This window comes from Salpingoeca rosetta (genome assembly GCF_000188695.1).
Source record: "Salpingoeca rosetta unplaced genomic scaffold supercont1.12, whole genome shotgun sequence".
Taxonomy (NCBI): Eukaryota; class Choanoflagellata; order Craspedida; family Salpingoecidae; genus Salpingoeca; species Salpingoeca rosetta.
The window spans coordinates 844127-855369 of record NW_004754922.1 but is presented as its reverse complement, the minus strand read 5'-3'; the positions used below and the strand labels follow the sequence as shown (position 1 = coordinate 855369).

At 58.1% G+C, this 11243-nt stretch overlaps 1 protein-coding gene across 1 annotated transcript in view; it reads left to right on the top strand.

The window, feature by feature from the left end:
- Window positions 1–11243, top strand: part of PTSG_12286 (uncharacterized protein) — a gene marked incomplete at its 3' end in the record, with an annotated part of 28915 nt that overhangs the window by 16918 nt on the left and 754 nt on the right. Inside the window, exons 32-46 of the mRNA XM_004993783.1 lie at window positions 170–319; window positions 609–1475; window positions 1760–1846; window positions 2059–2155; window positions 2480–2673; window positions 2878–2956; window positions 3240–3289; window positions 3499–3649; window positions 3968–7762; window positions 7958–8026; window positions 8258–9221; window positions 9412–9565; window positions 9757–10327; window positions 10565–10732; window positions 10985–11120. Coding sequence (XP_004993840.1) covers window positions 170–319; window positions 609–1475; window positions 1760–1846; window positions 2059–2155; window positions 2480–2673; window positions 2878–2956; window positions 3240–3289; window positions 3499–3649; window positions 3968–7762; window positions 7958–8026; window positions 8258–9221; window positions 9412–9565; window positions 9757–10327; window positions 10565–10732; window positions 10985–11120 — 7532 coding nt within the window. The remainder of the gene's footprint in view (window positions 1–169; window positions 320–608; window positions 1476–1759; window positions 1847–2058; window positions 2156–2479; window positions 2674–2877; window positions 2957–3239; window positions 3290–3498; window positions 3650–3967; window positions 7763–7957; window positions 8027–8257; window positions 9222–9411; window positions 9566–9756; window positions 10328–10564; window positions 10733–10984; window positions 11121–11243) is intronic.

Genomic DNA, 11243 nt, shown 5'->3' with positions numbered 1-11243 from the left:
TGAGTGCGTGCGTGTGTGCGTTTGGTGTTGAACGGTTTGTAACAAGTGTGCGTGATTGCAAACTGCTGATCGTCCGATAGTGTGACTGCGCTTGTTGTCCAAACAATGCTACGTCCTCACCCACGTCAACAACAACCACCCCCACCCCCTGCTTGTTGCCATCAACCAGGTTTGATGAGCGGGATTTGAAGCATTCGCTGGTTGAGTTTGCCAATCGCCTTGAGCCGTTTGCGTCTCTCGAGCTCGTTGTGTTCGTTTGGTCCACCGTGCTGGCCACCGTCTACTCCCGACGCATGGTGTCCCAGAACGACATTACACGGTGCGCATTCACACCCTTGTGTGTTAGGTGCTCGTTGTCATGCGCCGCTGTTGCCGTGCACATTCTGCCCCCCCCCCCCAACTCATACACACTCACACTCACACATTCCCGCTCAAGCTCACTCACACTCACTCACTCACACACTCACACACTCACTCACACACTCACGCACTCACCGCACACATACTCACTCACGCTCACATACTCACTCACGCTCACACTCATATTCTCGCCGCACACACCATCCCCCCATCTTTTCTTCTTGTCCCTCCCTCCCTTCCCTCTGCAGGTTCCGCACGCTACTGCAGAATGTTGTGCGCAAGCGCTTCTTCCGCGACTTGCTGCCGAGCGAGCCAGCCCTGCCCGTGTGGCTGTGCAAGCACGACGCGTTTCTCACACACGACATCCCCGTTGACCACGAGCACGACGAGAGCGTCATGCTGTGCCCGCGTGAGCTCGTGCATGCTGTGCTCAACAAGGGCAAAGGCGGCAGCGCCAGCAGCGCGACCAGCGCTGGCAGTGGTAGTGGCCGTGGCAGTGGACCCAGGGTGCTTGATGGCGACCAGCATGCTTACGTGGGTGGTACGGGTGGTGGCGGCGGTGGCGGCGTTGGCAAGGTGCGTCCAGCCAGCGTTGGCGCGCGTGCGCTGTACAAGTCGCTCAAGAACACGCTGTCCAGCTACTTTATGGACAGCGAAGGGCACATGTCGACGCTGCAGATGAAGCTGCCCGGCACCTTTGTGGTGACCATTGCAGAGGTGGTGGAGCACATGCGACAGGCAAAGTATCGCACCAACTTTCTCCTGCGCATGCCTCGCGTGAAGGAGATTGTGCAGCTGTGCGGCACACTGGCCGGGTTTGAGGTCATGTTTGCGCAGGACCTCTCCGAGCACAGGCGTGTGCGGTCGCAGTTTGTGGACCTTGTCATGCGTGCAGGCACCCGCGATGAGAAGATTGTCTTTGCCGTCAGCCTGGCAGAGTGCCCCGCGCCCGTGCTGTCCATGCTTGCCAGCTTTGTGACATCCGGGGAGATTGGTGACCTGCTCTCGCCAGACAACCTCGTCGCCGTGAGCACGCTGAGCCAACCAAAGGTGATCCAAGCCGGCTTGCAGCCATCGCTCAAGAACTCGTGGGCGTTCTTCAAGCGCACCATCAGGTGCGTCGCTCGCTGTTACAATGAAGTGCATTGGCAGAGGGAGAGAGAGAGGAAAGGAGACGTGATGCCACGACTGTGTACTTGCGCGGGTATCTGTCTGTCTGCGTGTGTGAATGCGAGTGTGTGTGTGACTGTGTGTGTTTTGTAGGTGCGGTCATGATGTCAGGTTGTGCCAAAACCCTCAGTGTACCAGTGTACACACGCAGCATGAGACACCTGTGTTCTTGTCGCTCGCAAGCATGTGTCGGGCCTCACGTTTCCTGAGTGTTGAATCTCCCTTGCAGGCAAAACCTTCGCCTGGTCTTCTATGTGCCGGAGCGCGGGCCTTCTTCCGTCTATCACCAGCTCAGACTGATTGCATTCAACCCGAGGTGAGCACGTGCTCTTGTGTGCCCATTGTGGTGTGTGTGTTTGTGTGTATGTGTGTGTGTGTGCACGTGTGTACACGTCATGTGCGTTCTGTCTCACCTTCCAGTGTTGGGTCAGGGCGCTTTTCTCTGCCGCTTGCCATATTCCTTGATGTGTGTTTCTCATCCCAATCACTTTTTTGATTGCGTATCCCTTTGCTTGCTCAATCTCGCAGTTTGGTGAGCAACTTGCTTGTGTTTGCGCAACCACAGCCTGTGCCAGACGACCTCTCCGACCTGGCTGCGTCGTCTCTCCAGGCGTCCTTCCACAAGGTGTGTGTGTATGTGTATGTGTAGGTGCGTGTGCGTGTGCGTGTGCGTGTGTATGTGGATGTGCGCGCGCGCGTTTGCATATGAATGTGCATGCGTGTGTTCATGTGTGCGTGTGCGTGTTTGCATATGAATGTGCATGTGTATACACGTGTGCGTGTGCGTATACATGTGTGTTGTAGAACATGAGTTGTGTGTCTTGCGGCCGAAGCGAGTGCGCATCATCATTGTCTTCAGCTATCCCCTACACACCCTCTCTCGCCCTCAGCCGCTCTCAATCTCACATCCTGTGCTTCCCTACACCATGCGCGCATATGTTCACGTCAGCTGCAAGGGCTGTACGATGAGGCCGTTGTGACGCGGCTGACACCGCTCATGATGACCATGCACAAGATTGTCGCGGACTACACATGCTCCCACCTCAACGACCAGCTTGCCTTGGCGCACGTCACAACGTCGCACTTTGACACGTTTGTCAACGAAGCAGCAGCCATGCTGAAACTGCAATGGCAGTACATCAGGTGCGCAAACGCACGTCGTGGTGCATGTGTGTGCTATTGTGTGCATGCGTGGGTTCTATTGTGTGTGCTATTGTGCGTGCGCGTGTGCTCTGTTTTGATGTGTGCATGTGGACACGTGTACTGTTGCTGATATATTGCACTACGATGCAATGGCACCTTTACTTACATTGTCGTTGTGGTTGCATCTGCCTTTCGTTCCTGCAGCGAGGAAGCTGTGAGCCGTGAGCAAGGCCTTTCTCACACACGCGACGCTCAAGAACATGTGCAAGAGCTCAAATCGAAGGTGTGTATTTGTTAAATCGTTTGTGTCTGTGTGATTGAGATAGTGTGTGTGTGTTTGTGTCTCTGTGATTGAGTGTGTGTGTTGTGCCTGTGTGATTGAGTGCGCGTGTTTGTGTTTGTGTTTGTGTCTCTGTGATTGAGAGTGTGTGTTTGTGTTTGTGTTTGTGTGCACGGCCAAATGCCTTGGTCACCTGCGCTTGCACATGCATGATTACTGCAGGTCCATGCCTTGCTCCTTCACGTCCTTACGCGTCATGATGTTGCTCTCTCTTTCACGTTGACAGCACGACGATTTGCTGAGCGTGTGGAACGAGAAGGACGCTATCACCACAAGGTCGGTTCCAAATTGCCGCTCTCATCGCAAGCAAAGCACACAGACAGCACACGACACCCACTCACATCACGCAAACGAAACACACATGCAAGCACGTGCATTCGAGCAAACATGCAAACAACTGTTCAAGCACGCAGCCTTTGAAGCCCTCCAATGGGTTGTTCCTTGCAATTACCACTCATTGCTGTGCGTTGATGCATACGAACCAGGCTGCTGACGCAGATTGGGCGGGACCTGGCTGCGCTCAAGCGCTCGCAGGCGAAGCAAGCGACGCAAGAGCACGATCTCAACGAACTCAAGCAGCAACTGCCCACGTTCAAGGAGAAGTATGATGCCGCCATGAGCATCACCACCAAAAAGGTCAGTGATCCACGAGACAGCAAATACACACACACACACACACAAACACACAACACAAACACACACAAACACACACACACACACAAACACAAACACAAACACACACACACTCTCTCTGTTACTCGCATGCACACGAAGCAGCTTGCTGAATTGCTTGCTTGGTTGGGTGATCCCTGCTGGTGACGCTAAGCGACCCACCTCCTCAATTCGGAGATAGGTTTTCCAATCTGATGTCCCTTTCCTCTGAGTCTCATCCCATCGTCACTCCCCCATCTCCACCCCATCCATGCACGACCACCACTTGTTCTCCACACGCAGTTGAAGCTGCTTCGCCGGCACGTGGGCAAGCTGAACGACAGCAACATCCGCGTGCTGCAGATGATGGCCCGGGTCTCGGACAACATTGAGCTCGTGTTTGCGTGCATCCTCATTCTCCTCAACAACTACAGCCCCGAGGACGTGGCTGAGCTTGACCTGAGCTGGCGCATGGCTGGTCGCCGCCTGTGCAGTGACGTGAACCGCCTGCGCCAGAGCCTGCAGGACGCACACAGCGCCGAGATCTCACCGCAAGCCCTGTCTGAAATCAAGGTGCTGTTTGAGTCGTCGGACATCGACCTCCCTGTTGCAACGCCGTTTGCTGCGGCGGGGGATGACGACGACGATGACGATGGCGATGAAGACGATGGCGATGGTGATGGCGGTGCCAAGGGCGAGGAGGGGGATGGTGGTGACGGTGCCAACGCGGACGGTGCCGACGACGGCAATGATGGCGGAGATGATGGTGATGAGGACGCAGCAACGAAAGATGACAAAGGGGATGACGACGCCGCGTCAGACGAAGAGGAGACGACCAGCGAAGCCAGCAGCAAGACCAGCAAGCGCAAGAGCAAAGCCAGACGTCAAACACAGGGGAAGAAGAACAGCAAAGGCGACACCGAGGCTGGCGACACTGACAGCATCGGTGCTGACGACAACGACGGTGGCGAGGATGATGAACGCAGCGGGCGCAGCACGTCCCCTGCTCCCCGCTCATCATCACCACAGCACCTGTCCCCGAGCGATGTGGATGCAGCACACGCGCGTCGTCTGCGCCGCCGCAGCAGCATGTCACCGCTTGCACGGCGCATGAGCATGTTCCGTGAGCAGGACGAGGAAGAGGAGCCGGAGGCGTACAAGATTCTGCTGCAATGGCTGGCGGACGCCGTGTCGCTGCACGACCACCTGAACGAGGTGGCGCGCCCACTCGAGCACGAGTACAACGGCTTTGTGGCGGAGATTGACAGGCGGCAGGCCGGGCTTGAAGACATGCAGCGCTCTTGCTCTGCCATTGCAAACCGCGTGGCAGCGCTGCAGAAATCGTTTGACACGTCGACGCGCGTGAAGAACGACCACCGCAAGGCGCTGGCCGACATTGCCGAGGAGCTGCAGCAGGCCCAGGCGTTCCTGGAGACGCTACGTGATGAGCAGGCGTCGTGGCACGAGAGCCTGTCCGAGTTGCAGGAGGAAGCGCTGTATGTTGAGGCAAACGCGCTGATGAGCGCAGCCATCCGCACATACCTGCCTGCGCTCTCACATGACAGCCGCGTGCAGATCATCTCGCTGTGGGTGGAGAGCATGCTGGACAAGGGCCTGCGCATTGCCTCGGAGGTGAAGGTGCACGGCCGCGCGAGCGTGATGCGACGCGTGTCCACGCAAGGGTTTGAACAGTCCCTTCTGCGGGCAGCATCGGCTCGCTCCGTGCCGGAGGCGGAAGACGAAACGCAGATTCTTGACCTGGACACGATTCTGCCGCAGCTGTGTGGCAAACCGGCCGTGATCCAAGGGGCGCAGCACGGCGACGACGAGTTCTTCTTCATCAACCGCTCTGTGCTCGCATGGCCCAAGTCATGGAACCTCGTGCTTGACCCCCACGGGTTTGGTGTTGAGCACATTGTTCGCATTGAGACGGGCCAGATTGCGTCATGCCGATCAGGCCCGCCAGAGAGCCACGCATCCACGACCGCGAACCCGCACGAAGTGCAGCAGCAGCAAGATGACGTGGGCAGCCAGGGGTCACCGCGGTTGCAGCGCCGCAGCAAGCAGCAGAGCACGGCATCGCTCTTCGCCGGCATGCACCGGCTGTCGACAGACTCGTTTGCCGGACGGGGCTCGCCGTCACCAGCGGGGCTGTCCCGTGTGGGCACCGCGCGCCCCTCCATGACCAGTATGGCGGACCACCACCACGTGCCGAGCCAGGACGAGCTGGCGATTGTGGACATGAAGTTTGGTACGGTGGACTGGATGAAGCTGCAGATGGAGCTTGAGGACGCATTCGCGTCGCAGCTGCCGGTGCTGTTGTTGAACGCGCCCGCTTACCTGGATGACAACCTGCACCACTACCTGCTGTCCATCTGGCAGCGCATGACATCGCAAGCGCCGTCAGCACATACGCCCGAGCAGCCCCAGCCTCAGCAGCAGGCAGCGTCCGCAACAACGACGCAGCAGCAGCAGCAGCAGCAGCAGCAGCAGCAGCAGCAAGGTGATGGTGACCAGGACGGTGGCGCTGATGGAAACGAAACCAGCGAGCAGGAGGGTGACAACACTGGCCAGCAAGCAACAGCCGGCGACAGTGCGTCTGCTGCCAGCCTCGTGTCTGGCGCTGAGGACAGATCCACAGCAGTAGCACAAGCAGACGGCTTGCCACCGCAACAGCAACAGCAGGAAGGCGGGCAACAGCAGGACGCGGGTGCAGCAGCGACAGGAGATGATGAACAGGGCCGTCCTACCGCGGGTCGGCACTCTGTCTTCAACGACCTGCAGTCTGGCATGTCCACCTCGAGTGTGACTGAGACGAGCTCGCACGGCATGACGCTGCGCTACGACGTGACGGGCCACGTTGTCCCCGATATGCTGCCCACGCGTGTGTACATCTGTGGGCCACAGCTGAACCTTGACTCGTGGCTGGGGCACGGCCAGACGTACCTGTCGCTTGTGTCGTACGCAGACATCAGCCTGGGCTCCATGCAGCAGTTTGTGGGCACCATGCTGTACCAGCTGTACTGGCCGGAGAACAACACGCAGTTCAACGAGCTCATCCGTCAAGCCAGCCGCCTCGAGGAAGGCATTGTTGTGGCGCGGCAGAAGGTGGTGGACGCCCTGCGCGTCTCCAACGGACTGCCAGACGCGCTCGGTATTGCTGAGGTCGTGCACGCGAAGCAGGACATGGACCGGCAGCTGAACGAAACGCACGAAGTGATGCAGGAGCTGGAGGAGTCGAAGGACAGGTGCGACCTCGTCAGCAGCTACTGCTGCCGCCTGGTGCAGCTGGCTCTCGCGTTGAACCGCGTGTCGCCAAACTACGGCTTCACCGCCGGCATGGTGGTGCGGCTGTTCATGCGGGGTCTGGAGGAGGCCATGGAGCAAGCGTCAGCACGGCCATCCTCGTCGTCAGCAGCGGCAGTGGGAATACCCGAGAACCCGTCCACTGCATCTGCAAAGACGTCTTCCTCCTCTGCGTCCACGTCCACATCTGCGCGACGGCCAGAGAGCGCTATCGCAGAGATGGTCTCGGACCTAAAGGAGGGCGAGCTTCCTGTTGCCGCTGCGCTACTGGCTGCTGCTCGCCACATCCGGGACGCGCTGTTGGACGAGCACTGCACTGCGTTTGATGTGCTTTTCTACGTACACCTCGTTGTGCCCATGCTCACTGATCAGCAGGACTTTGACATGGAGGAGGACTTTTACCAGCACCAGCAACAACAGCAAGAAAAGCGCAAGGACACACAGCAGCAGCAGCGACAGCAGCAGCAGCAACACACGATTGAGTTTACTGAAGAGGATGTGGATGAGACCGACAAGAGGGGCCGTGCAAGCGGGACGTTTCAAGACACGCTTGAGCCACTCCGTGACCGTTCCGTCGGGCGCCACTCCCGTCGCGAGTCGTTCAGACCCATGCGACGCGAGCGCCGTCCCTCGACGGTGTTTTTGCCGTGTCAGGCAGAGCTGGCACACATTACGGAGCTGCTGCTTGAGTTTGTGCCGCTGGAGCTCCAGGGCCGTATGCCCACTCGCCGCAGCCCTCGCGTGTCCCTCGAGGACGTGCCCAAACCTGTGGAGTGGATCATGCCGCAGCAGGTCAGTGGGCGATTGCGTGTGTATGTTGGAGGAGGATTTGGAGAATGTGGAGGAGATGAGATGAGCACAGAGTATGTGTGTATTGTTGTGGGCAGCCGGGCGCATTGTTTGTATGTTTGCTCTGCTCGCTGGCCTTGCTTGTGCTGTGGCATCAACCCACTCACATTCAACATGCGTGATCTTGGTGCCGATCAGTGGGAAGAGCTGCAGAAGGTGGATTCCCTCGCAACGTCAATGCACAACCTCCGCGATATCTGCTCCATGGTACGCTTTGATGTGGGTGTGGTTGTGGGTGTGGTTGTGGGTGTGGTTGGCTGGAGGGTAAGTTGCCTTTGGCAATGTTTGCTGCGTGGAGTGCAGCTGAAGTTTTGCGCACACCACAAGCAACACCCATCGCACGCAGACACGCCGACACACACACACACATTTATATATGTACATATTCCCACACATGTACACACACACATTCTCACACTCTCACACATGCATGGGCAGGTGTGCCACTCGAGCGAATGGCAAGAATGGTGCGGACGCGTGCGGGCGACATACAAGGACATGCCAACAACGTTCGCCTACGACATGGACCGCCACAACGCTGACGTGCTTGAATTCTACAGGTTGTTGGTGCTGGGGGCCCTACGTCCCGACCTGTTCTTGGAGCAGCTGCACTCGTACGTGCTGACACACCTGCCGCAGCAGGCACTTGGCATTGGGTTGCCCACGCCGCTGGTGAACCGCAGGAAGGTGACAGATGCCGTCACGCACACGTGGCGACCCACGCACCGACAGCTGTGCGACATTGACGAGCTGCAGCCGACACCCACCAGCCCCGTGCTGCTGTTGCTGGACTCGGCCACCCAACCCGAGGAACAGGTGGTGTCTGCCCTGTATGAGCTCGCAAATGGCGAATCACCAGCGAGTACCGGAGCGAGTGGTGCTGCTACCAATGGCGGTGGTGGTGGTGGTGTGGGCGTGATACGCCTGTGCTTTGGCTGTCTCTCTGAGGAGTATGTGCGGTCGGTGCTGGACAAGGCCATGACCGCGCGCTCCTGGATTGTGTGCGAACGCATTGAGCTGCAGCCCTCGCTGTTCCCGCTGCTGGTGGCATTTGCACTGCAGAGCAACAACAGCGATGTCGGTGTGATTGGCGGTGGTGTCAGTGGTGTCAGTGGTGGTGGTGGCGGCTTCAGCAGCAGCACCACCATTGGAGGAAGCTCACCCACGTTCCCGTCGCGGCTGGTTCTGCTGTGCGACAAGGACGCCAGGCTGCCTGTTGCTCTGGTTCGCTCGTGCGTGACAATTTCGCTCACGCGGGAAACGACGATTCTGGAGCACTTCCAACGCATCACGTTTTCGTTCAGGGATGTGATTGAGACTGCACAGGACGCAACCACCCGCCTTGTCCTGTTCACCGTTGCCCTTTGTCACGCCGCCTTTGTCAGCCGTGAAACCCACCAAGGTACCTGCTCTTTGTGCGTGCCTGCGCTTGTGTGTGTGTGTGTGTGCTTCTGTTCGTTTGTGTGTGTGTGTGTGTGTGTGTGTGCCTCTGTTCGATTGTCTGTTTGTGTATGTATGTGCGTGCGTTTGGCTCTGAAACTGACAATTGCTTCGTCGCACATGGCTGTTCTTCAATTACCGCGTGGTTGCAGGATGGTTCCTGCCATCGCCGCTGAGCGACACGGATCTCGTGTGTGCAACGACGCGTTTGCTTGAGTTTATCCGATCGCCGTCAGCGGCTGCGCTGAAGACGTCACAAGACCTCCAGCAGCAGCTCATGCAGATTGCACTGGCTGATTACTCGCTGTACGTCGTGCTGCGCACTTGCCTGTCTTTGCCTGTTCTTGTGCATGTGTGTGCGCCCGCCCTTTTGCGTGCATGTGTGTGTGTGTGTGCTTTTGTGTGCGTGTGCTCATGTGTCTTTTGCTCCCCTCCTCATCTCCCCTGCGAATGAACTGTACGCCGCCGCCATCACCACACCACGACGACCATTACAGGGCGGTTGCGAGCGACTGGGACCAGCGTCTGCTTGAGACAATGATGGGTGTGTTCCTTGGCGGTGACATCCTGTCGACGCTCAAGAGCTTGTCTGTGCTCGACGAGAGCTTTTCGCTCGGGAATGACGGCAGTGCGCTCGCCAGCTGGTGGAAGGCTGCGGCGTCGCTGGACCACGGCCTGCCACACGAGGCGGAGATGCTGCTGCAGGACCGAACGCTCGGCAGCATGTGGCGCTCGCGGTCGTCAGAGGCGACGCGCATGGAGTCGCTTGCCCTCGCTGTGCAGCGTCTGGAGATGGGCAGCGCGCTTGGCACCAAGGTGGTGGAGGCTGCGACAAAGGACCAGTGCTTGGAGGTGCTGGCATTCTGCCAACGCCACGTGGAGAGCATGCAGGAGAAGCTGCCGCGTGATCGCCTGAAGCAGCTGGCGGCGTCCAGACTCAAGTCGACCTACCCGTGCGTGTTTGCCTTGGCACACAACGCCGCTGTCACCATCTATGATCAGCTGCAGCGCATGGCCGAGGACGCTGCTGTGATTCGCCAGATTGTGGCGTCACCAACCTTCCCCCAGGTAATGACACACGCACCGTCAGCTTTTGCAATCGGTTGTGCTGTGTCGTGCGGTGGTTTGTGTTGCGTGGTGTTGTTTTGTGGTGTATTGTACGCGTTCGTGTGTGTGATATCAATCACTTTGTTCACTTGATGTTGCTCGCCTCGAGCATTCCACTTGTCCATATTGCCATGTTGCAATCCTCTCACGCCAACGTCGAAACCCCCCCCCCCTTGCCTGTCTCTTCCCCAATTCCAGTCGACTCTGGCGGTGACCGTCCTGTGTGCGAGCCGAGACCGGGTGCCGCCCATCTGGGATGTGCAGGCCTATCGCGAGGAAGTGCCTCTGCGCGTGTATGTGCAGGCGGCGTGCAATCGCCTGTGGCAGATGGTCAAGTGCCTTGAGCAGAAAACGCCAACGCCCATGGTTAGCTTGTGTGTGTGAATGTGTGTGTGTGTGTGTGCGTGTGTGAATGTGCGTGTGTGAATGTGAATGTGTGAGTGTGTGAATGTGTGTGAATACGTTTAGCTGAGTTGGTTGTTGATTTCTTCGACGCCGCTTGCATGTTTGTGTGAGATTGTCGCGCTGTTGACGAGCATGCTGCTGTCGACCCCACTCGCTCATCCCCAATGATGGCCCATGTTCGTTTTCCTTGTGTCTCGACTCCCGACCGTACAGTTGGATGTGCGCATGACAGCCTTCCCACAGGCGATGTTTGCCGCGCTCGCCATTGACACGGGCGCATTCCTCACGCAGATTGTCAGCGAACACGTCTCCTGCCCCGGCAAAGTGCTCGCCCAATTCCCTCTCCATGGTGCGTGTTGCTTGCTTGTGTGTGTGTGAGTGTGTTTTTTTTTTTGGTGTGTGTGGCTCTGTGTGTGTGTGTGTGTGTGTGTGTGTGTGTGTGTGTGTGTGTCGTCTCTCTCTCTCTCTCTCT